Genomic DNA, 25,906 nt, shown 5'->3' with positions numbered 1-25,906 from the left:
TTCTTTTAAAAGGCTGAAAAATCTCCCGAGCACGGTCACTGCCTTCCGCAATTCCTTATTGAATAAAAAAACTAACATTGCACGCTGCGCCTGCGTCAGACTGCGATAATCAAACACGGTTTTAATGATAATTACATTTTAAACGATATTACTAACCGTCAGTAGGGGAGCGCGGGGCACAACGTAACATGGGGCTAGATGTAACACACTTGTTTTAAATACTTCCACACATGCTAGGATGACGAAACTTGGTGTGTTTACTAGTTGCCATATCAACACTATATAGAAAAAAAATGCGCCAAAATTATTATTTTTTTGGAAGATATCCATAGACATTTATTAAACCATAGCAAAAGTAGCCTACATTAGAGACCTGCGCGGGACACAATTTTCAGTCCCGCTCCCGCAGTGTTCAGTCCCGCTCCCGCCCGCTCCCGCAAAGATTTGTTATTTTTAGTCCCGCTCCCGCCCGCATCTGTGATATTATGTCCCGCTCCCGCCCGCAAATGCCCGCAAGACGGCAGGCAGGATGTATGTTCACGAACTGTCTCACGAAAGGTCTTGAAAAAAAAATGCAATTTGTGTCCGTTGTATGTTAACACCTTTTGGTATTTATGGCAGCAGGTAAAAGGAAGTTGATTCCCCTCTCCATCATGCACAACCGAAAAAGACTGCCAAATGTCTGATTTGATGTTTCGTGATCATTTGTTTTGTAGTAGCCTAAATGTGCCTTTCTTTAGAGAAGTGCTTACATATGAAGCACTAGAGGTGCTCTTTTCCTCGTCCATGCTGTCTATTTTGAACGTGAAGCTTTCGAATTCGAACACGGAGCAACGTGAAGGAATTGTCTCTAAACAAGTGTGCGTGAGATTAGGCTCCGCCCTACCCTAAACGGCAACATCCAAGTTTAGGCTGCTTAAAACGTTTTTATTGCTGCCAAACAGAATCTCCCTCACAACTACAAAGTATGTACGCTACTTTAATTATTTATATATTTTACTTTACACTCATATTTAATTCGCGGGAGTGCAGCGTATCATCCCGCCCGCCCGCACCCGCAAGTGCACCTTCATCATCCCGCCCGCTCCTGCAATGACCTTTTAAAATTTGTCCCGCGCCGCTCTGTTTTGCGTCGGGAGTGCAGGACTCTAGCCTACATGTCTTACTTAAAGGTGCATTAAGCAAGTCTCTGAGTTTTTGCAGAACTATGCCCCCTCTGGCAGCAAGCGAAACTGCAACCAGAGATGTGCACGCTCACGGACAAAAGTTTTCTTTTTTTTATCTTACGTGAAGTTTGCGTTGGTGTTTGAAATGAACTATAAGCAGGTCTCTTACAATCCATCTTCTACAGAGAATGCCGGCGAATACACAAACCTGCCAGGCATAGCTATGTGAGCGTGCCGTGAACGCGCATGACGTCACGCCCAGCCTAAAATTCCGGCCCGAATCCCTCTTATTTATTTTACTTTACAGGATTATAGAGACAATCTCAGTGATCAGAGAAGGGCTCATTCAGCCCATCAGGCAATTGTTTAAGCATGTATGGGTTAGAAAACGGGTATTTTTAACATCAAAAGTTGCTTAATGCACCTTTAAGTAAATTTTTCATCTCTATTTTTTGTGTTTATTTAAAATTAGACAAATCTTATATTATTTTAATCTCCAATATATTATTTAAAGCTCCAGTATGCGACTTTGGTATTTGACCACAAGAGGGCGCAGTTTCAACAATAACAAAGGCGAAGCTTGATGACGCTATGAAGGAGGTGACGATGGGAGATGTCGTTTTTTTTAATGCGTTTTCACCATCTAGCGATATATCTACATGGAATTAATGAATCATGATCACGGATGAGGTAATTTATTCGTTTTTGTATTACCTGTATGTCTGATCGTATTATTTTATTTCATCATAATTAATGAACTGCAAGGAACGTGAAATGTTATGCTATATTATCCCGTTACAACATACAGCTATTTGTCAAATGATTTGTTTGGTTAATGTTGTGCAGTTTTACGTTTTTATGGTTAATGCCGTGTTGTGTAACGTGTTCAAACCAATATCTAAAAGTAAATTTGAACGAACATTTGCAAGTAATGACTAAATATATTTTTTTAACATCATATCCGATTGTACTTAATTGTACTGCCATAAGCTCGGTCACCACACGTGATAAAAAGCCTTACCAAAGTACAAAGAGCAATATAACTTTGTTTATAAGTGCTATTATTGACAGTTGCATGTCTTACCTGTCTATCAATACACTCGCGAGAGAGTCTCGGTCAAGTCCAAGATTGACGCGCAGCTCTCTCCATCTCGAAAACGCCTGCCGATATTTATCTGGGTTTTATTCCTCCATTTGTCACACAGTCTGAATGTATCCGAATATGGACGCTTTCGTTTTGTTGGCACTTCCATACTCGCCAAAGAGTTCGTGATCCATAACAGCTATAACCATACAGTCTATGGCTATAACGCTTTAACCACCACTTCCGCATTTGACCATGCGATATTCCGGTGTGGTGGGTCATATTTTTTATTTTATTCTTTTTTTTATTCTTTGTCAGACGTCTTTATTGTTTATTGTGATAAGAAAAAAAACCTCAATAAAGTTGTTGTAAAAAAATAAAAATAAATCCGGTGTGGTGTAATATCCAATCACATGGTCCACACCGGAAAAAAGGGATATTGCGTCACTGAGGCGCGACATTTCTTTTCCGGGACGGCCAGTTATTTAAAATCGGAATTTCTCTGAAATAAAAAATCTTTGGAGACTTTTGAGATATTGTAAGTACACAACTGGAGGAAATATATCACACTGTGCAAGTTATTTTTGGAAATTTTATTACAAAATTCCTACATATTGGAGCTTTAACAGTTGAGATAGTTCTTTGATGCTTCGCTAACTAGCAGAAGACACTAGCAGGGTTTAAATCCCAGTTTTCATGTGTTCGTAGTCAAAACTCAAAAATGAGTTTATATTTAATTATTAAAAATTGCCATTATTTTATATGAAAGATTTTTTAAACTGTATTTTATTTAGAAAATATTTTAGTTTGTCTTGTATATTTTTTTATTAGATCAGATAACATTTTAAGCTGTCATATGTCATGTTACAATGTGCCCCACACATGTTACAATGTACCCCACCTATGGGGCATGTTGTCACATTTCACTTCCATTCTTTCGGGGTATATCCAGAAAAAGGTATATACTGTATTAATAAAACAAAACCATATAATTGTACTAGACATGTGGGAAATTAATGTGGGAAAAAATAAATACTCTGAACCATAAGTAGATTTACAAAAACTGAGAAAGTCAAAAAGCGTTACTTTGTGCCCCGTTCTCCCCCTACATTGTATCGTGGTTTATAGTGAAACCGGTAATGGTCCCATCCCTAGTGTGTATGTGTGTATAAATAACATAGTTTGGGAAATGAAACTAGACATTCTGTTAGAATCTTGTAATTAACAAATAAAGTCATCATTAAAACAGAGTTTGCTTGTGCCAGTGACAGAGGAAAAAGGTTGGGGCTTTTGAACCAATTGAACCAATCATATTGAAGGTGACATGTTAGTCTTATTTGTTTTCTCGATTCTATAAAAACTGTTGTATCTGTGTTTTACGGTGGGATTCTCAATGGAATTTGTCTGAGATCCTCCGGCCTTGCTTCTTGGGAGAGATTCCCTGAGAACTGCTCGGGAAGATTTCATGGCCGTGATTAAAGCATTTAAAGGACATTTGCAGGTCTGTTTGTCGATTTATTCCTGCGCAGGAAGCTAGTTTAGGGAAGCAAGCTAGTTAGAAACTCAGCCAGTTGTCGACTGAAGACGCAAGAGCTAGAGTATAAAGGAATTGGGTGTCGATTTGTAGACGCCCCAAGTTTAAGGTATTGGTGTCAATTTGGAGACGCCACAGATATTAAGATCAGTTGGGTGTCGATTTGGAGATGCCCCAGATAGTTAGGTTTAGGGAAAAATCTACCACAATTACAAATGCAACCTCAAAACAGTGTCATTTGATGGACTCACATGCAGGGCATACATTTATCTGCCTAATAAATATTAAACACACAAGCCATCTTACAAATTACACCAAACACTGATCTCTAATCCTACCCGTCATTGTAACCTTAACCAATGAAATTAGCTGCAGGGCGGTATTTCCGCTGGACTGGTTTGCGAGGGGAGATATAGTAAATATCCTATTTCTGTTACATTACATGAAATGTATACATAAATTGGAACTACCTTTTCTTTGATCATGTATGATTCAGCAGTATGGAATGAATCAGATCAGGATTTTTAGCCCTTACAACTTTTCAATGATGGACAAAGCATAACTCAAACAGCTTATCTATTCGTGGTAAAAATGTCAGTATTTTTCAAAGGTCAGTTCATCTATTTGGGGAAGCACTAAGTAATGCATTTAGACAACGTGTTTAATTAGCACATTGCTGCAATTAACAAAGTCTCAAATCACTTTACACCATGCAGCTAAATTGTAAACTCCACACTATTCTGCTGATTCCCTGCACAAACGAAGGAACAATGAAATAGTTTTAGAGTGTAAAAGGCTGAGAAAGTTGAATAATCACACCACTGATTATAAAGACGACTCCTATAATGGGTCTATAACAGGCCAGCTGTCACTCTTCTCTTCTTGTGCTCAGAGAGGCACAGAATTGATCAGTTTCACAGGAATCAGAAATACACTACTGCAGGTGGCTTCATTATATAATGTACATAAAAATAAATTTACATTTGGGTTCCCAGCACAGATGCTGGGAAAATGGTTTCCAAGAAGAGTGAAATTCAACCCAATGCAAATTCGATGTTTTTTATTGAAGACAAAAAAGTGCAATGTTCTGTATGTACTAAATCATTTAAGGTTATATATTTACAGATTTTAAGATGATGATGATGAGTTTTATAATGCTGTTAAGAGCATGTAAATGAAAGTGTGAAAATGCAGAGCGAACCGAACAGACAGAGAATAAATTAAATAAACTGACAAAGAGAACGACATGACTGAGCAGTTTAGTTTAGCATGAGACCAAAATCGCCTGTGGCAGTCTGAAGCTTCCTTATAGCAAAAGTGCTGTTGTGTGAGTGTGATGTTGCCTTTAAAAAAGTTCAAATATTCACACACAATTTAATTCATAAAGAGAAAAAGATTTCAGATCTTGACCTCTATTGGAACTCATTGGAGATAAGTTTACCCTGTGACAACCAATGTGGAAGCGAAAAACCTACAAGTGTAAAACAGGCTAATCCTCAAAGAAGAGAAAAATCACTATCTCACTTGCAGATGAACACAAAATGCTCTGGAAACAGAAAAAAAAAACTCTTTGAAAAGACGATGGAGGAAGGCAGCGAGCGATACGTAGGAGGCCGGCTCTAAATCATCAACAATTTGATACTGTGCATAACAAATTAGCATAATAACCCAATTTAGAGGAATCAAAGTTCAATCCGTTTCTGCTTGATTTGCTTCAATTTTGGAATAATCATTTCCCTGTAATTATTTCCACTGTAATCATGAGCATTAAAACCACAAAGCACTTTGACTTTATGAATGTGCAACCTCTCAACACAAGCACCTTAATTTCTTCTACAGTATGTTAAATAGATCATTGTGCCTTTTAACATTACATTTGAGCTTTTCTAACAATTTATCTTAATGACTTTAAATCTATTGTAGCTCAGCTTGGTTTGCATTCAGAAGGGGTGCAAACAAACAGTTATGAAACATATAGCAAATCTGTTGAATTTAAAGCTCAAACTGAAGTAATCTGTCAATAAACATATTTGTATGGTTAGGTATGGTTGGCTTACAGGATATAAATATTGATCCATTTTGATTTCATGTTGACTTTAAAGAGAATGTGACTTGTGTGTTTTCAAAATGCTTTGTGATGATGTGATGATGTTGAGTGATTTCTGTTTAGTATAATCTTTCGGTCTGATTGCGGTTTTGATTAGGCCCAATTTTTGATTTGTTTGATTATTCGGTTTGATTTCTCAAGGATGCATACTTATCTGTGCGAGAAAGGTGCAAATGAAAAAAATTAACAAATTAATAAAGAAGTATATCATTTTAGTAATAATAATACTGTACTGTAAAATAATGTTTATTTTACAGAAAAACAGTAAAATTACAATACTAATATTTAGGCTATGGCTCTCTTATTTTCTTTGCTTTTAAACGTTAAACTGCAGGAAGACCTTAAAGCTTCTTTTTTTATCTTTTTTTTTTAAGTTTGCATCCTTGACTGTTTTTGTCTGTTCATTCGGTCAGATTCCGGTTCCTGATTTTTCAGTGTTTCGGCGACACTAACCTTCACCATCAAAGAGATCAAAGCACAGGGAATGGTCATCAGAACCATGTTCTCTATGAACCAGCAGAACCATATTGAACCATTCCGAACACCGACAACCCGCAGAACCTCCTTCAGGCGGAGCTCCTTCTCAAGAACCAGGCCTTTGATGGTCTGGCAGGCCGTGTAGATGAACGCTAGCACCAGGAACATGGGCAACATGGTGCCAATGGATGAAACAAAGCTGTAGGAATGACCAGAACTGATCTCAGAACACCCCAAAATCAGCATGACTTCATTCACTCACATACGTTTCCAGAAAAAAAAGAATGAAGAAGAAAAAAAATTCCAGGTTTGGATTGAGTAGCTGAATAAATTAAAGAATTTACATGTGTGCGTGCCGTGAACTAGTGTTATTTTAGTATCACTGATATACTATTATAGGTTTTGTTAATATTTTAAATTAAACTGTATTTTCATATTTTATGTTTTAATTTTAATTTGAGTTAGTTTTAGTTATTTTGTTGTGTTTATTTCAAACCAGCTTTACTGAAAATCATGATGTTGATGTTTATAATACCATAATTTATTCATGCTTAATAGCCAAATTTATCAGATTGGAGCAGTGCAATAATATAGTTTATACTTCGGGACAATACAAGCAGTTGAGTTTTGATATATAGTATTTATCGCCCTACACAAGGATACTGTATGTATGCAAATAAAGTTGGGCATACGTACTCATGAAACCAAATTTATATAAACAGTTAAGTGGGAATATAATAAAGTTATATTTTGGAACAAAATAAAAGTTAGGCAACTGAGATTTGATATATATATATATATATATATATATATATATATATATATATATATATATATAATATACTCAATTTGTGTGAGTATATTGTATGTGTGTGGATAAAGTTGGATGTATAGTATTATAATATACATCCAACTTTATAAATTTGCTATTTTTATTAGTTTCTTTTTGGTAACACTTTATTTAAATCCTTTATGTATAATGCATTATAGCTTTTACTAAATAGATGTAAGCAAGGTTAACATGCATTATAATATTTGCAGATTCATTGTTACATCTGAAATTGGTTGTTTGTCATGTTTTAATGCATTGTACTTTCTAAAGGTGCAACAATGAATAGATCAGTGTGTATTAAGGCATTAAACATATTTTATAATGCATTATATAAGCCTTTAAGTAAATTGTTACATTTTTTTCGATGTCAATATAGTCACTTAGCTTGTTTAGTTTTAGTTATTTTTGAACTTAAACTAAACCAAAGTGAGAAATGTTGCCTTGGCAACTGGTTTCAGTTAAAGCTTATTTCATGGTTTTAGTGTTAGTTAACTATAATAACCCAGGGTGAACTAACAAGATTGGTATGTAAAATGACCTCTGCTCATCAAGGTGCTGCTGATATGGTTCTGAATGAATCCTGCTGTGCTGGATGATCTTTACACCACACACAGAGCTCAGCATCAGTATGATTCATCATTCGGTGACGGTTTGATAATACAGTAAGCCTGTATTAAAGTACTCTCATAAGGCCAGTAAAATGTCATGTCAATATCGGAGCAGAAGGTTCCGGAAACAAAGTGCTGTCTGTGCTCAATTAGCAAGCAGCTCAAATATATCATGTGCTCTCAAAATATGACAAGCTATAGATTTCTCATATCAGTTCTGCTTACCTTTCATAAATACAGTCAAGGAGAGGCGCCGCAATACAATTAGAGCTGACACCAGAAACAGTCAGGGGACGGCGATAACAAACTCTTTAAAACGCATTAATTTACCATCACATCTCACTCAACTCTCTTCGGTTTCATTCACACAGCAGCACAAATGCTTGCCCGTCCTGATGTAAACGGCTAAGTATGGTAACATTAACAAATGTTGGTTATAAATAAGAATGACGAGTACATTCTGTAGCCATTAAGATTGATTAGCACCTGATGAAATTTGTTCAGACATTGCGTCTGTGTTGTTTTAGCATCCGATTCATTGATGGAATAAATTAAAATAAAATAAAATAAAATAAGGTAACTATATGCAGATAATTTAGCATTGAACATAACTTTAATTGCACAATTATTTTTACTAGCAACTTACCCTAGTTCCAATGTAAATTCGCACTTAAGTTACAACTTGAAAATGTAATTATTAGTTTTTTTTATTTAATGTCTATACATTTTTTATTACATTTTAATATGTCGTTTTAGTTTATTTCGTTTTTAGTACTTCAAAAATAATGTTATGTTTTTTGTATCAGTATTTATTTATTGCTCCTTATTAATTTCAAATACAGTTTCTAAATGTTACTTACATATCTTAAGCTTTTATTGTTTTTACGTAAAATTTGAAGGCTGCTATTGGATCATTAAAGGATTGATATTATAAATCCTTGAGATACAGAGATTCCCTTTAAGAACATGCGGCTTTTCTTATGTATCTTTTAGAAATAAAAGGTAAATTGTATGAATTTATGGCTGTAGATACAGTGCTATGCATAAGTTTAGACACCCATGCTAAAGTTGACTAAAAAGAGGAATAAAAAATCATCTTTTGGAAATTGAACTTAATGCCTTAATTTAAAAAATGAGGAAAAATCCAACCTTTAAGGACACCAATTTTCTTTGTGAATGAATAATGTATCGTAAATAAATAAATGTTCTTCCTTAAAATACAGGGTGCATAAGTTTGGACACCCCTATGTTAAATTCCCATAGAGGCAGGCAGATTTTTATTTTTAAAGGCCAGTTACTTCATGGATCCAGGATACTATGCATCCTGATAAAGTTCCCTTGGCCTTTGGAATTAAAATAGCCCCACATCATCACATAGCCTTCACCATACCTAGAGATTGGCATGGAGTACTTTCCATAAGATCATCTCTCAATGCAAATCAAACTAGCTATTAGACTAACTGAAATAAAACCATGCCAATCACTAGGTATGGTGAAGGCTGTGTGATGATGTGGGGCTATTTTAATTCCAAAGGCCAAGGGAACTTTATCAGGATACATAGTATCCTTGATCCATGAAGTAACTGGCCTTTAAACATAAAAATCTGCCTGCCTCTATGGGAATTTAACATAGGGGTGTCCAAACGTATGCACCCCTATGAGCATTTATTTATTTACGATACATTATTCATTCACAAAGAAAATTGGTGTGCTTAAAGGTTGGATTTTTCCTCATTTTTTAAATTAAGGCATTAAGTTCAATTTCCAAAAGATGATTTTTTATTCCTCTTTTTAGTCAACTTTAGCATGGGTGTCTAAACTTATGCATAGCACTGTAAGCTGTTTTTATCCAGTCAGGCCAGAATCTTCTGGAAGACTTGCCTAGGCATTTACAACGTGAAACTCTTTTGCCCCTTATATTTAAAATTCAGATTTAGGCTTTTGGTGTGGTGAAAAACAGCTCAACACAGACACATAGACTGGAAAGCAAATTAGCATTCTCTCCATTCTCTGTCCCTCTAATGCTGAATAGAATTGGAGTTTTGGGAGTTTTCAAGTGGAAATAAATGACGCAGGTCTGACTGATTCTGCCAGGAGGCTGAACAGCGCTTCAGGATTAAGAGATGTATGACCTTAGAACACACACACACACACACACACACACACACACACACACACACACACACACACACACACACAAAATGCCTAACACAAAAACACATTATTTGTTATGCATAAACAATTAGAAGCAATACAAAAAAATAGGATGCACACTTCTGTTTCAAAAGTTTTGGATCGGTCAAATTATTTCATGTTCATGTTCAAGTCTCTTGTTCTAACAAAGTACAAAAGTACAATACAGTAAAAGCAGAGCTTTTTTAAAAGCAGAGACATCAATAACTTTTCAATTTGAATATATTTTCAAATGTAATTTATTCCTGTGATGCAAATCTGAATTTTCAGCATCATTACTTCAGTCTTCAGTGTCACATGATCCTTCAGAAATCATTCTAATATGCTGATTTGCTCCTCAAGAACATTTCTTACTATTACCAATGTTGAAAAGAGTTGTGCTGCTTCATATTTTTTTTTTGGAAACCATTATACATTTTAGTTTTCAGGGTTCTTTGAATCGAAAGTTCAAAAGATCAGCATTTATTTAAAATAGAAATATTTTGTAACATTATAAAGTCTTTACTGTCACTTTTGATCAATTTAATGCATCCTTGCCGAATAAAAGTAATTTATCTAAAAAAAAAAGCTGTTTTGTTCCTCCTGACAGACAGAGATGTTGTTATAATAGTGGATAATTGCAGCGCAAGCCAGATCACTGCAATGTTGACTAGTTTTTTTGAGCGCGTTTTGTGGGGTTTTTTTCTTCGCTTTTTGCATTGTATTGTCCATTGCATTGCATTGCAAGCTTTGTCCTAATGAACTTCTTCCTGACAATGGGCATGATTTATTTATTTTAGGCTTTTATTCACATATAAACATTCATTAATGCACACATGCTTGATGTGCGAGAACCAATGAGGTTTTTTTCTCGTGTGTTACACAGCACGTTTAAGCTTCTGTAAGAACCAATGAGGTTTGTTCTCGCGTGTCAAGCAGGTTCGGTTGAGCTTCTGCTTACGTTCGCTGATCAATGTTTATATTTGAATAAAAGCCTAAATTAAATTTGTTCATCATATAAACCGATCGTTTCGCTTCAGAAAATTTGGACTAAACCGTTCAATTCATATGGATTAGTTTTACGATCTCTTTGTGAACTTTTTAAAACATCAAAGTGGTAGTTGTGTAGACTGTCAATGGAGAGACATAAATCTCTCAGATTTCATAAAAATTTCTTCATTTGTATTCCGAAGATAGACAAAAGTCTTATGGGTTTGGAATGACAATTAAGGTGAGAGTAAATTACAGAATTTTCCTTTATGGGTGAACTAACCCAAACCCTCGCGACTCGCGAGTGCACAGGACAAAGTTTGAGTAAATACAGGCGATTTCTAAGATTCGCATAAAGTTGTGTCTGAAAGCTGTGTGCGATGATCTATAGTTTTTTTTCATCATTGTTTATGTGAATCTCTATTGCTTCCTTCTATCTGACCTTTCACAGTCCACTAATTTTCTTAAAGCAAGGATCTGCAATTATCATTTTATCTCTACTAACTAGACAAGTAACTAATTACGACCAATGAACTAATTATTGTGAAAAAAAGCATAATTGTGGGTGGAAATAATAATAATATTAATAATAATAATAATAATAGAATATGCATTAAGATAGGGGGACTTCATTTGTATGCCCCCTGTTACATGTTATGCTAGTTATGCACAATGTAGCCCAGTTACGACAACAAACAAGTCTGTATGCGCACATCCATCAAAAATGTTTGGGAGTGCGCATGCATGTTGTACATGGTACCAAATTAAGATGCATGGTAGCAAAAACACTTAGGCTATATTTGAGACTTATGTTATATCACCTAGCTAGAGTTTGAGACCCCAGGCATGATGTCTCAGTTTCATGAAAGCAGCCTCATTCAAATCTATAAAACACAGCTTTTCACACGAATCAATAAACACATTAAAACAACACAGTGGCGCTCAGCAGTGGCTCTGACGTTCACGTCACCACGAATAAACAAATGCACACAATCCCCCGCTGATGGATTTTTCAGGCCAATGGAGAGAGAGAGAAAACCAATCAAAGCCAATATTAATTTGACATTTACTTCAGCCATGAATCACAGCCGTTGATTATGCGGTAAGATCGACTGAAAAACATCCCTTTCCTCTCTGCATGGTCTACCATCCCACTCTCAACACCAAACTATCATTTAAATATGAAAACACTGACCATCAGCGTCTATATAATTTCTCATATTTCACAGTAACGGAGAAAACGCCCGAACAAGGGCAGTTTTGCTGAAGTGATCACTCATAAACACACACACACACACACACACACACACACACACACACACACACACACACACACACACACACACACACACACACACACACACACACAGAGTTTTGCTTACACGTCGTCCATGTAACATGGGTACGGCATCTGTTGTGCGAATACTCCAAGCGGCTGACTGACTCCAGTCTGGACCTTAGTGATTCCTCGATCCACCATGTCCTGCAGGTACACAAACCCTCCTCTCACGTACCGCAGGTCATTAAATGGGTTGTCACGGGCCGTTGGGGACCAGGACCTAAAACACACATGAACACAAAACCACAAATCTCCAGTAAACCTGCTGCAGTAGCAGCACATGCTTACTGATCAGTTTTTACAGTATGTGTGGTATGGTACAACTGTTGTGTAATGGGAAAATTACTTTTCATTTTAGTTTAAAGGCCCATTGAAGTGCCTTGGAACGCGCAGCTTTGTATGATGCATTGACGTCATTTCCACTGAATTGGCATATTAAAACATATTGAATGGCTCCTCCCCCTTTTCAAATAGCCAATAGCGTTTAGTTTACCTCACAGACTGCAAGTCGTACTTGACAGCACCATGGAAGTGAATCCGAGTGCTGGTGATACATTGGATTCAATAGTAGAGGTGTGAATAAATTCTAGTTATTATTCCTAACCAATGTACGGTTGCTATAGAGAGCCTAAGTCCCTCCCCTCCGCTTCCGGCTCATGGGACCTTATTTCGGAAAAAATATGTATGGTAGTCAATGGCGAGAGACAGCTTATCTTTTTATTCCATCTGAACTGTGCCCTGAATTACACATATGATGTTTGTCAATTTAAAAGATAATTATGAAAGTCAAGAAAGTCGCAGTTTGTCATAAAACAGAAGAGTAACATTTAGTTTTATGTGAAAATCGCTCAATGAACTACATCTCTCGTCTCGCACTATGTACGTCACGAACATGCATCGTATGTGTGCAGTCTGGTACACTCAGGCATGACGGCGTAACATTCCGATTATAATGTAAGACTATAGAAAAAATGACAGACGTTAGCTTCAGTAAAGCTAGCTTCATTCATTGAGAGAAAAGGTATGACGTCACATGTGCGCCTTTTGGGTTTGTAGTCTTTGTAAAAATGTATTTTCACAGTCTTATACCTCAAAAGTTTTACATCAAACTGCTACTTTCTTGACTTTAAAATGTATCTTTTAAATTGACAAACATCATATGTGTAATTCAGGGCACAATTCAAACGAGATCTACCATACAATATTTTTCCGAAATAAGGTCCCATGGTGGTCCACCGGAAGGGGAGGGACTTAGGCTCTCTATAGAATGCTAAGACATACGTGCAATATATGTGTACAATAACAATTTTCAGAAAAAATAACATTACGATGTCCAAAAATCTATTTCAATATATTGGGTTTAATTTGCCATTTAATGAGATCTACTGTACTGATAAGTGCCGAGAATTTTCATGTGAATAAATCCATAGATCCGCCACTGTAACATGTGTGCTTTCATGGGCTAGTGTTAATACTTTTACCAAGCGTGTCAGAGCTTCTGGGTTCTAATCCGCACTCATATAGTTTTTTTTTTTGTTTTTTTAACCAAATATGTTTGTATATCAAGCAGGGGCATGTTTGTGTGCATTTTGTTTTGTGATTTCACCGGAGTGAATAGAGAGTCTCACCAACGGCGATAGATTGAAGCGCGCGTCCGAGTGAAGACTGTGCGTGAGCCACAAGAGACACTGTATACAGCAACGAGCTCAGCAGCTTGATTAAAAATAAAAAATAAAAAACACCTTTCAGTGCTAGAACAACTCTTATTTTACAAACGAACGAAATGAAGAATATCATCGCTGAAAGATAGGGAGAATATCGACCCTGGCAAAAACACATATTGCTCCGTGACGTGTCAACGAACAGTCGCTTTGGTCAGGTGTTATTTATAGCATGGGGGTGGGATGCTTCACATTCTAGAGAGCATTTGATTGGACAGAAGATGTGATGAGAAGCTGAAGTCCGTGGTGACATCATAATAATCCTTTGTTAATAATTCGTTACACAGAACTTTATATTAAATATTAATCAAAAATGATTCACACCTTCACAAAATCAAAAAAAGTAAAAAAATGACAACATTATTTATAGTAAGTTTATTTGATTCACAGCTTATTTAGAGTTTTGACCTCGACAACGGACAACCCAACTGCATTTACAGCAAACAGTCTAAACTAAAAGATTGTTTTGGTAATTGTTCTACACATTGTCATATATATAACCTGAAAATACAGTAGTTTCTTAAGGTTAAATCTTGCTAACCACTCTTACTAAAAAAAATGGGGTAAGCACACTTACATTTTCATTTTAAGAGGTGTTAAATATGGTTTGATTTGTTTACATTAGTTAATGTATTAGGATAACTAACATGAACCACGAGCAATACATTTGTTACTATATTTATTAATCTTTGTTAATCTTAGTTGAACAAACAATGAACAGCTGTATTTTTATGTTACTTCACACAGTGCATTAGGCTAACTAATGTTAACAAATACAACTTTTGATATAATGTAGGCTACTAGTAAATGGTGAAATTACCATTAATAAAGATTAATAAATGCTGTAGAAGTGCAGTTTATTAATAGTTAATGTTAACTAATGTAGTTAACTAGATTTTAATAAATGAAACCTTATTTTAAAGTGTTACCGATTTGTTATACACCGATTCCGTGTAGACAGATCAGTTGTTTTAACCATTCATTAAATGGAATCGGTTCAAATGAGTAATAGGCTACGTGCACGTAACCAAGGAGTTCTACTTCCGCCGCCTTGAGTGTGCGGTCGACCATTTCCGGTTCGCAGCGAGACGGCAGGTTTTGATTGCGAAAGATGGCATATTTCACTCGTTGTTTACAAGGCCTCCCGAAAATTGATGTGAACGATGTCCACAGGATTGTTGACCACTCTTCACCTGCACCCGGTTGCAAGCGTGTAAAAGGATTTCGATTGTACATATCAAGTTACATCCACAACTTTGAAGGTGAGTAGCGATAACAGTTACCTCAGCTGTTAGCGGCTAGATCAGCTGTTAGCGTTAGACATTGACTAGCTAGCAGCCAAGTATTTTAACTCGCATTAAATCATGTCAATATTACAACATACTTTATTAGTGTTATTAAATACCTTGTAATGTTAATATGATTATCAACTGGTTGTGTGTATTTTTCATTTGGTTTTGTATTTCCTCTCACTCAGTGTCCAAGAAAGATCCAGTGACAGGAGTAGTGTGTGTGAGGGCGTTATGTCATCCGTCAATGGACAGATCTAAACCACCTCACAGTTTAAGTGTAGGATAAGTGTAGTGTTAAGATGGTTACCCATGTTCCTGGGTTAATCGTGTTCTTTTGTTTCTTTTCTCTAGGTTAACCATGTTCATTTGGTTGACCATGTCCCCCATTCACGTCAAAAACGACCAGTGTACGCTTAGTTACTACTATGTTTTCACTAACAGCAATCAGTGTTGTAGTAGCAATGTAGTGGTGTAGGGGTAGTATAGTTTGTTTTTCCAGGTATGCTGAACATCCCATGTGAAAGGTGAAACACATAAGATAGGTATAGAAGTGTATGTAAATCTGCTAAGTCTAATGAGCTATACTGTAATCTTGGTACTTTTTAAGTGGGGATTCTGATTGTACCTGCAAATTAAACTGCTCCACTGACCACATTAAAAGAAAAAGATTAATCCCTTTACTAACAGTGTTTACAAGTAAAAAGTTAAGTTTTTACTAGCTAACAGTGTACAAAAATAAATAGTAGCTTACTTGAGTATTCCATATAAATATATGACAAATCAGTTATACTACTCCTGTTTAAATATATTTTTTAAACATCTTGTTACAGGTGGGGCTGAAGGACTCAATCCCTGTTGAGCTGGCCCATCACAGCTGTACATGTGTAGCTGGATCAGTGCTCTGTAACCATTGTGTGGCTCTACTTTTCCAGTCTGCACATTATTCTCAGCTAGACATTCCAGTTGTTCCACCAGTGCTGAGCTGTACGGAGAGTGAACAACAGTGGCACAAGCCAAGAACCCTGGCAAGTCTTGGAATAATGTAACAATAATTTCAATACTACATCTACACATCACATACGCTCATCGCTGCTTATGGCCTATATTCACAGGGTGTTAAACCAGGTCCCGTCGAGAAGATGGCTGTGCTGTCTGCCAAACCAAAGCAGAGGACCATGGCCGAGGGAGTAAGGTGAGAATTTGGCTAGTAGTTAGTAATCTATTAATTAATTTGTTAGGCCTACTTTTCTCAATCAAATCAAGAAAGCTGTAGTTTTGTTACTTGTCGTCATTAAAGGAGAAGTTCACTTTTAAAATGAAAATTCTGTCATCATATACTCACCATCATGTTGTTTCAAACATGTATGAATTTCTTTCTTCTGCTGAACAGAAAGGAAGATCTTTAGAAGATTATCAGTAACCAGACAGTTTTTGGTACCATTGACTTCCATAGTATTTATTTTTCCTACTATAGAAGTCAATGGGACCCAAAAACTGTCTGGTTACTGACATTCTTCTAAATATATTCCTTTGTGTTCAGCAGAAGAAAGAAATTCATACATGTTTGAAACAACATGAGGGTGAGTATATGATGACAGAATTTTCATTTTAAAAGTGATCTTCTCCTTTAAGTGATTAGTGGTGGAACGGTACACAGTAGTCATGGTTCGATTCATACCTCGGTTCAGACATCACGGTTTGGTACGAGTTCGGTACAATGGAGGAAAAGCAAAAAAAAAAAGAAGTTTTATTAATAAAGTAAAGGCATAGAACCAGTTTATCTGTAGTCCACTGACAAAAGTTTTATATAATGAGTTTATTAATTAAATTAATAAAAAGACAAAAAGACCTTGAGATATGTTTAATTGTACCTGAATGAATTGAAAATGAATTTGCTACATTTGACTAATATATTTGTTTTCCTAAAAATTTAAAATTACATTTTAATTAACAGTAACTTAAACATTTTGCATTTTGAATGATGTCAAAATGATGGAGTACATTTTTATTATTTATTTATTTTTATACCGTGTATTCTCTGTGTAATTTTAAGCACCGAAGCGTGACTTCTGTACCGTTTCAGTAAACTACGAATACATGTACCGTTCCACCCCTAGAAGTGATATATCTTACTGGTGTTTCTCAATTTGTTTCAAATAGGTCCACACTGTACAAAGCCATCAGTGGAGAGTTGCTGGACCTGTCCATTCTCAGAGTGTCAGAGATCTACAAAGAGTTCACCCCTGTTTCTGCACCAACCATTTGTACAATGGGTATCACCTGTGAGGTGCCACTAGTGGACTCTGCACTCGGTTTGGTACAAGCAGGCAGTCCCCTGTCATACCAACAACCCAAGGCAAGAAGTCGCCCTTTTCCTCACCATGACGCTCCACCACGCCCAGATTTGCCATTGGCTGGCTGCAGACTGGAGACATCATGCAGTATGTTCGTTTTCACTGAGCATCAACAGCTGCACTTCAAGTCACTTGAGGTTACCTGGGAGATGGCTAACAAAATAGAGGATGCAACTAGAAGTCAAAGTTCATCAGCAGACTGGCATAGACTGAGAAAACCTAGACTCACTTCCTCACATTTTGGGGAAATATGCCATGCTAAACCATGCACCTTAGATAAGATGGCAGACCGGCTGCTCAAAGGGGTCCGTCAGACAGCAGCAATGAAGAGGGGTCTCGAAATGGAAGCTGATGCCATCAAAGAGTACTGCAAGCTCAAGAGGGTGAACTACTACCCTTGTGGCTTCATAATACACCCTGACACTCCATGGCTAGGTACATCCCCAGATGGGGTTGTCTTTGACCCAACAGAAAGTACTGAATTCGGCCTTGTGGAAATAAAATGTCCAAACATTAAGAGCTATGTGGATTATCCACATCTGAAAATGAAAGACGGCAACTTGGAATTGAAGCAGGGTCATGGTTACTACTGGCAGGTGCAGGGTCAGCTACTCCTAACAGGGATGGAGTGGTGCGATTTTGTGGTGTTTGCGGAGGAAGACACCCTGATTCAAAGAATATACCGGGACAATGGTGTGATGCAAAAAATAAGAGAGAGAGCAGACTTCTTTTTTTTCTACACATACCTACATGCATATCTGCAGTAATAAAATGAATTATCAGTAAACAATAACTGTCTTTGTTCTTGTTGATATCTCATTATAGTGTGAGGCCTTCAAGTGGGTTGTTTTAAGTTAATTTAAATTTGTCAAGTTACTAATCAGAAAATATGTGCTAAACAGTGTTGTAACACAGGATTGACCACTTGCCTTAAAGTGTACACAGCAAAGGTGAACCCACACCAATGTATTGCTAGAAGTTAAACTAATATTCAATGAGTCAGGCCCACTTTGGGGGAAATTAAACAACACAAAGAGAGACCAAGTTAATATAGATTTCAAATAAATAATTTATTAATTAAAAAAAGTCAGTAAATGTAAGCTAAAACTAAATTGTGGTGTGAATCAGTATATTGTTTGTAAAAAAAAAAAAAAAAAAAGGAAAATGAGGAAGAGCAGCAGCCAGCCATGAAGCAAACATTCAGATTTCTACCTGGCTCTTATGTTCTCTCCAGTCTTTGACCAGAGGTCCATTTTGGTAGTTGCACAAGATACAAGCTACAGTGAAAAGTTGGTTAATGCTCCCTGAAATAGACAAAGGGATTACCGTGTCAAAAAGTTTGTTCTCCTTAACCCGCCTGATCAGCCTTTCAACATGAACTCGCAGCCGCGCGATTGACTGTGTCTCCAGGACGTCCTGTGCTGCCATTTGTTCCTTGTTGGAGCGGAAGGCAGGCCTGTGAAGTCTTCCTGGCACAAGGTTGTCCACCCTAAAGCCCTTGTCCACCATCACAGCCATGTCAGGGGACAGGAGAGGTATGATGCCAGACATTCTGAAGAGCTCACGGTCACTGATAGAGCCCCCATAGAGAGCAGAAACAAATGTCAGAGGACCATGTGGTGCCATGCCAATCATGGCCTTGAAGGTACAGTGTGATTTGTAGTGCGAGTACACCTCACTCTGTAGCACAAGTGAGGATGGAGTTTGACACCGCAGTTCTGTGCAGTCAACAATGACCTGAGTGTCTGCATATTCCTTGAACTCAGGAGGTAGGCTGGCTGTGATTTCTTCAGGTGTCATCCAGATACACACAGCTCCCAGTACACAGTAAAGAAAGTTGGCCCAGGTTGTGATGATCCTGCCGGCTGTTGTCCGATGGATGTTAAATCGGTGGCCAAGCTCTCTCTGTGTGCATCCGGTTGATAGATAATTTAGAAAAAGAAATAACTCATCTATGGGCAGCAACTTAGTTGATCTGCTCGATGTTGTCTTCTCTGCCACACTTGTCACACGGATCATCCTTGATGTTGCTGGTTCGATGAGCCTCCAGAATGCCATCAGGTGGTCATAAGAATGGAATCTTTTAAACAAAAAACACAAAAATAACATTGCTGTTAGTCATGGTAGTCTAATTTAGTTACACATGATCAATTATCTTAATTTTTATTCACTACATTTATTTTATATGAAGAAAAGACAATGAAAGGTTGTGTTGAGTAATGTAGGTAGCACACGTTTTGGCCTGATCTCATTATGTTAGTCATAAATTACATTACTTTTACTTTTGATATTTGATGTACACTTGAAGGAAAATACTCTTCCTCTTGTAAGGTGGACTTTTAGTGGAGCAACATTTTACATGTGTAGTAGCCCATCTTTACTTTCACTAAAGTGCATGACTTGTGTGATTTTTTTTTTCCATCACTGTTAATATGGTACAAGATATCAGCTTCCTGCAATTCAAAACACTTAATTATGACTCACCTGGTATAAAATCGGATGTCCTCGTCCGATCCTGCAAAGCGCTTCAGTCCTAAACAACTCCGCAGCTGGAGAGCCTGAATTTGTAGTTCGAGCTCCTTTACTTTCTGGCGAAGTGTATCGTTTTCCTCAGCTAACTGATCTGCGACCATTGCTGTGGTAGGAGTAATACAGTAATCATGATCTGGTGCCAGGGTAGCCAGCTCCATCTCTTCTTCTGAGTCGATGTAATGGACAGGAGGAGGGCTATCCGCTCTGGGTCTCCGCTCCCACACGCTCGCCCTCGGTACCGGTATTTGAAAATTATTCCAGGAAAAAAGAGCAGGAATGGCCCCTTTCTTCAACCTTCTCAATTTTCCCGGGTTGTTTACAAAATCGACCTTTTGGAAATGCCTGCTGCAAACACGACTCGTCTTGCTTGGGGTGAAGTCGTCCCGCCGTACTCTTACCATCCATTCGGCTCTCACCAACACATCCACTGGAAAGCTATGAAAGCTTACAGTACTGTTGTACCTGGACGAATTCGCACACAGGGGTACACAACAATGGAGTGCGGTCTTTTTCACGCGTTGAAACGCCAACCGCCTCTCTTTTACCCGAAATCCGCTCATGTTGAAACTTTGTCTAACTTATGTCTACTCAAAACTAGCGACTCCGGAAAATCTCCACGACGAAAACAACAACACCACCTACCGGAAGTAGTCGACCGCACACTCAAAACACGGAAGTTAACCGGAAGTTCTATTGTGCACGTAGCCTATTAGTTCGCAAATCAGACGTGTCATTGGCGGACTTGTACGCGTTGTGTGATTATCCCGGCAGTTTAGGACATCGCACAAGATTTATGTCAACACAGAAAACATTTCATCATTGGATAGGTTTTGTTTTGTTTATTGAAAGTGTTTTTTTATGTCAGCTGAATGGGCGGAATGCTTTTCAGAGAAGATAAAGCAACGTAAAAAAGTTTTTTTTTTTCAAAGGCATTCTTTTTTTTTTTTTTTTTTGTGGCGGAAACAAGCTTCCATAGTTCTTCGCTGTGTATGTTGATGATAATGAAAGGGAGAGAGAGAGAGTTTATGAATAAGACTTTAATGCGCACTTATACTGTGTTTAATCAGCTCTTACAGTGATTCTCTGGACTGGAGTAAAACTAACGCATCATCTTTTGTGTGATGTACAATATGTTTTTGGCCATCATTCGGACACGGTCCGCTACAACAGGCTTGTACTAATAAGTGGGTAAAAGCAAGATGAAAAATAAGTTATAACCGTAATTAAACTAGACTATACCTGTTCTATTTCCATACAGCATATATTCTTCTCTGTCTCTGTGGGCATTATTGTCCAACTCCGAGTCGAAATGAACACCGCTACTGAGAGTTTCTGTTTTGATATTATCATTCTGTTAGATGAGATTGTCCTGACAGAGCATGAGCTCATGAAGCTCCGCCCTCTTTGCCGGCAGCAACAGCTCATTTGCATTTAAAGGCATACACTCTAAAACCATGCGTTTTTCTGAGCCCCAAAAAGTGACAATTAAACAAAATTATCAGTTGGGTATTTTGAGCTAAAACTTTACATACACACTCTGGGGACATCAGAGACTTATTTTACATCTTGTGAAAAGGGGCATAATAAGTGCCATTTAAGAGAAGTATGGGCCATTTTTATATTTTGCTCCAAGTAATAAACTACTAAACAACGTACATAATCTTAAAACCGAAACTCTTATCATGAGCACAAAACAAAGTTAACTGGTAATTTCAAAGTTTTTTGTCTTTCATTGCCATCCCTAGCCTAAATAATTTTCTAAAATATAACATTGTTTATTATGTTCTTAATATTCTGATTACTAATGCTAAATGTATGGAAAAAAAAAAAAACATCTAAAAGTCTAAACGTCTTAACATCACAAACCTGGTAATGTTTCGCCACCAGAGGTCGCTTATTCAAAACAAAGGCATAGCTTGATGATGCCTTGATTTTGCGGAATCATGGGAGTTGTTGTCTTCACCTCTACAGCCGGTCACGGGCAGAAATCATATTCATGGATGACCGGTAATGTATTAAAGATTTATTAAAGTTACAAAAGCCGTTGGAGTGGAACGAGGCCTCTGGAGCGATTGCTAAAAAAAAAAGACGAGGGCGGCACACAGCTCGAGTGCAGTGGAGCTTTTATTATGCCGCAGATGCCTCAAGAAGTATAATTTAAGTTCATTTTATTAAGTATACTAAAGTAATGTTCAAGCATATTTTAAGTATACTTTATGCAGTAAGTATACTAATATCAATGTACTAGAAGTACTGTATACTTGTATTATTTCAATACTGCTTGGGACTAAATTGGCCCACTTTTTAGTATATGAAAGTATACGTTTAAGGGACCTTTCACACCTACCTTGTTTGGTCTGGATTTTCTAACTTTTCAGTTTGATCCGAATCAAAATTACAGGTGTGAAACCTCCCCCGGACCACGGTCCGGACCAAACAGGCGAAATTTGGTCAGACAAAAAGAGGTCCGGATCAAACTGAACAAAGGTTTGATTCGTTTCAAGTATGAAAGCATTTTCTGTACGATTTGGATTTTCAGACCATTTACAGGAAGTGCCGGTGGTTCTCGTAGGATTGCTTGCAGTCTTCTCCTCCTTTCCTGCCAGCAACGATAAAATGTTCGCACAACGAGGACGTTCATTTGGTAAATTTTAACTAGCCTCGAGTATAGTTGGTGCTGCAGGGAGTAATGCCGTAATAATAACAGTATAGTGGCAACGTTCTGTTCATTCATTTTTGTCAAAGTTACCTGCCGAATTGACAACACGCTGACGTCAGACTCAAACGAACGTCCGTTTACAAATCAATCAATGTCAAGATGCAGCCCACATTGATGATGACGACAGGGCGCAAGTATGTCAAATAAAGTTCTTTAGTGCGCTCGCATAATTGTAGTAGTAGTTTAGTATTTTAATACTTGAAGCATGTTTTTTTTTGTTTTATGAAAGTAAGATTGTATCAGAATTTTATTTTCTGAGTTGTGTTGCGTTAAAAATAGCAGTAAATAATACAGGTAGCGCCAGTAGCTCACCGAGTGCAAGCATTTGACGTCATCAAAGCAGAATGCACTGAGCACCTAAAATGTGCACCCCATTGTCCAAAATATGCATAAAACTATGTGGATTTTTTAAATAACGTAAATCTTTCATGGGTTTTCTACTACATATTTCAGCAAGTCTTATGAACCCGGGGTTCCCTTTAAAGGGGTCATAGACTGGATTATTTTATTATTTTATAATATTTAAAATAAACATTATTAAAGTTACAGTAACCTTATACAGTGCTGGGGTGCCCTTATAATGTTAGTATGATTTTAACATAAAAAATTGTCATAATTTATAATTAAAAGGCATTTTTCCAAGCCTGATTTTAGCCTCTGATTTGAACACTCTGTTTTAAGGGGCTGCTATAAGACTTCAGTGTAAACGCCCACTGCTGTGATTGGCTGACATGTTTGCATATGAAATAGCTAGTATTACATGTGGAACTCTCTCTAAAACTTTTACTACGTATTTACTATAACAGCTATCGAGATTAAGGAATCGTGAAAAGTACTGATCATAATGATCTATTCCCATCACATGAAAGGTTGCAGTGATGAGCCTTGAGCAGATGACAGCCTGTTGATCGCGTATGAAATTACACCTCTGGCTTTCACCAAATAACAATGCAAACACGATGTAAATACAGTAAGAGCTTCGTTGTACTGTACATTGTACCAGCGTCATGATTTTGTGATGATTGATTTCAACGAGTTTTGGCAAGTGTCCAGATAAACTCGCGATGTTTGATTGACAGCTTGGGCAATTGGAAAGGGAGCGTTCTTTGGTCGCTTTCTTTGTATAATTTAATCACAGTTTAAATAAGATTATTTTCATCCTACTAAGAGAGACGACGTGAAGTTGATTGTTTAGTCACTGGCTTGATTTACTGATGCATAAACAGTATTGAATGATATTTTGAGAGATAATCTGTCTAAATCTGAACTGGAATAATTACATCAGAAATCACTGATCACAGATCAGGCATTAGAATAAACACTTACATGTTTGTGGCGTTGCTGGCTGATCCATATCGTAAAAGTCCGTTTGCAAAGCCTCCGCCGAAATTTACCAAATAATCCAGTGAAATACACCGAATACAAACAAATAATGCACTGTTGAGACATTCACATTGTTGGGGGAAAAAAACACTATCCTAGCATTAGGATCGTTTGGAATGTAATGGTATTATTGATCCTGTATTGATCTTTTCTCGTTCTCATGTCACTGTTCACTAATGCTCCAGTGGGCGGGGCCAAAGCTGAAGAGTGACGTCACAAGTCTCCACTTTTTAGATCCTGTCGTTTGCTGGCCTTGGTTTTAATAAAAGCAGTTTTTGGAATAACAAGAAAGTTTTGAGTTTTGAAACTTACGGGGTATTAAGGTAAACTTATTGTATAACGAACTCTTAACTGTCAAAGGATTAAGGAACATTTGAATTCTAATACTATGACCCCTTTAAGCAATATTATGTCACTTGTGTGGTTTCTTCTTCTTCGTCTGTGTTTTGATCCGTAGATTCTGTAATCTTTCAGAAGATGAGTAATAGCGCCCCCTACCGTATATAAGTGATAACATAGATAGCCGGAAAATTTAGTCAGTGGTGGGGAAAGAGTAGATTTGATTTGAAGTCAATTCCTATGTACGCTACCAGTGGACAAGCCTACATAAAAATTCAGATACTCAGAATTAAGAACATATCTGTTTTCTTTATAAATCAATATTTTTTTTCGCATTATTTTGATGTGATAAAATACAGCAATTATGGACCATGAATGGAACGGATAGAACCAAGCTGGGGTCCGCCATCTGAATACCACTGCTATAAAGAAAGCATCAATGATCTTAAATGTCCTTTACATCCATGAATTTGACAAACTGCCATCAGGAAGGCGCTACATGGTACCGAGTACCATGTTTTTAAGAGACATTTTGTCCCTTTGTCGATTGTTTTTTGGAACAATTGTTTAGTTTTTGGACCGAATATATGTGAATATGTGTATAAGTTGTATTGTGTAAGTTATTCCACCAGTTAGGGCAAATATATATATTTCCATGCAAATGAACAATAAAAATTTCATTTTATATAAAATGTCTTCACTGCCCCTCAGCTTTTTTTTTTTCATGTTTTTCAGTTGTCGTATGGTGATAGTGTTATCGTATAGTGTTTTTTGTTCTAACCTCTCCTTGATTTTGTCCGTTCTTTCGGTCTCCTCGATCTCCATGCGGATCTTGTATCTGATGTGGGGTGGAGGCTGGAGGTCACTGGTGTCATAGAGATCCGTGAAGACCAGTCCGGCCCAGAACCTGTCCTGATTCAGGAGCTTAAAAGACTGCTCAACCAGCACAGTCTCACTGCTGACACCTTCAAACTTATCCAGATCAAAACACTGAAACACACACACACAGAGTTTTCAGCACCTCTGTTGCATCTGACTCTGACAGTGAAGAACGGGATTCATGTGGTGTACGATGAACAGAAGCAGCAGGCAGAACAGAGAAGCGTCTTCAAAAGAGAGTTTGGGATTGAGCTCAGCCATGGAGAGATTGAATAAGAGTAAATGGAGTACAGAATAAATGAAAGAGAACAGAGGAAACATCAACATCCAATCAAGCTGAACAATAAAGAACCATAAAACATGTCAAGACCGGACAAC

The 25,906-nt window shown here is 37.3% G+C and overlaps 3 protein-coding genes across 3 annotated transcripts in view; 1 reads left to right on the top strand and 2 right to left on the bottom strand.

Moving 5' to 3' along the window:
- Window positions 1–25,906, bottom strand: part of LOC308685804 (phospholipid-transporting ATPase ABCA1) — a gene marked incomplete at its 5' end in the record, with an annotated part of 250,800 nt that overhangs the window by 142,237 nt on the left and 82,657 nt on the right. Inside the window, 3 exons of the mRNA XM_081357814.1 lie at window positions 6,345–6,567; window positions 12,353–12,529; window positions 25,431–25,639. Coding sequence (XP_081213940.1) covers window positions 6,345–6,567; window positions 12,353–12,529; window positions 25,431–25,639 — 609 coding nt within the window. The remainder of the gene's footprint in view (window positions 1–6,344; window positions 6,568–12,352; window positions 12,530–25,430; window positions 25,640–25,906) is intronic.
- On the top strand, window positions 15,176–18,816 carry LOC308683757 (uncharacterized protein). The gene is made up of 3 exons (XM_081354466.1): window positions 15,176–15,292; window positions 16,153–16,514; window positions 17,483–18,816. The coding sequence occupies exons 2-3, from the start codon at window positions 16,462–16,464 to the stop codon at window positions 18,441–18,443; spliced, it is 1,014 nt and encodes a 337-aa protein (XP_081210592.1). The 5' UTR covers window positions 15,176–15,292; window positions 16,153–16,461; the 3' UTR covers window positions 18,444–18,816.
- Window positions 17,514–20,824, bottom strand: LOC308683752 (uncharacterized protein). The gene is made up of 2 exons (XM_081354454.1): window positions 20,161–20,824; window positions 17,514–19,756 (listed from the first exon to the last, which is right to left on the bottom strand). The coding sequence occupies exons 1-2, from the start codon at window positions 20,766–20,768 to the stop codon at window positions 18,877–18,879; spliced, it is 1,488 nt and encodes a 495-aa protein (XP_081210580.1). The 5' UTR covers window positions 20,769–20,824; the 3' UTR covers window positions 17,514–18,876.

This window comes from Scardinius erythrophthalmus (assembly GCF_964197995.2).
Source record: "Scardinius erythrophthalmus genome assembly, chromosome: 2".
In the NCBI taxonomy this organism is placed as follows: domain Eukaryota; kingdom Metazoa; phylum Chordata; class Actinopteri; order Cypriniformes; family Leuciscidae; genus Scardinius; species Scardinius erythrophthalmus.
Note: the sequence above shows the minus strand (reverse complement) of the source record. Positions and strands in the feature narration are given on the sequence as shown.

Coding starts and splice junctions, on each gene's coding strand:
- LOC308683757 (XM_081354466.1), top strand. CDS start 16,462: ATGGCTGTGCTGTCTGCCAAACCAAAGCAGAGGACCATGGCCGAGGGA. Junction 16,515..17,482: donor ACCATGGCCGAGGGAGTAAG/GTGAGAATTTGG, acceptor TGTTTCAAATAG/GTCCACACTGTACAAAGCCA.
- LOC308683752 (XM_081354454.1), bottom strand. CDS start 20,768: ATGAGCGGATTTCGGGTAAAAGAGAGGCGGTTGGCGTTTCAACGCGTG. Junction 19,757..20,160: donor GACATCCGATTTTATACCAG/GTGAGTCATAAT, acceptor TTTGTTTAAAAG/ATTCCATTCTTATGACCACC.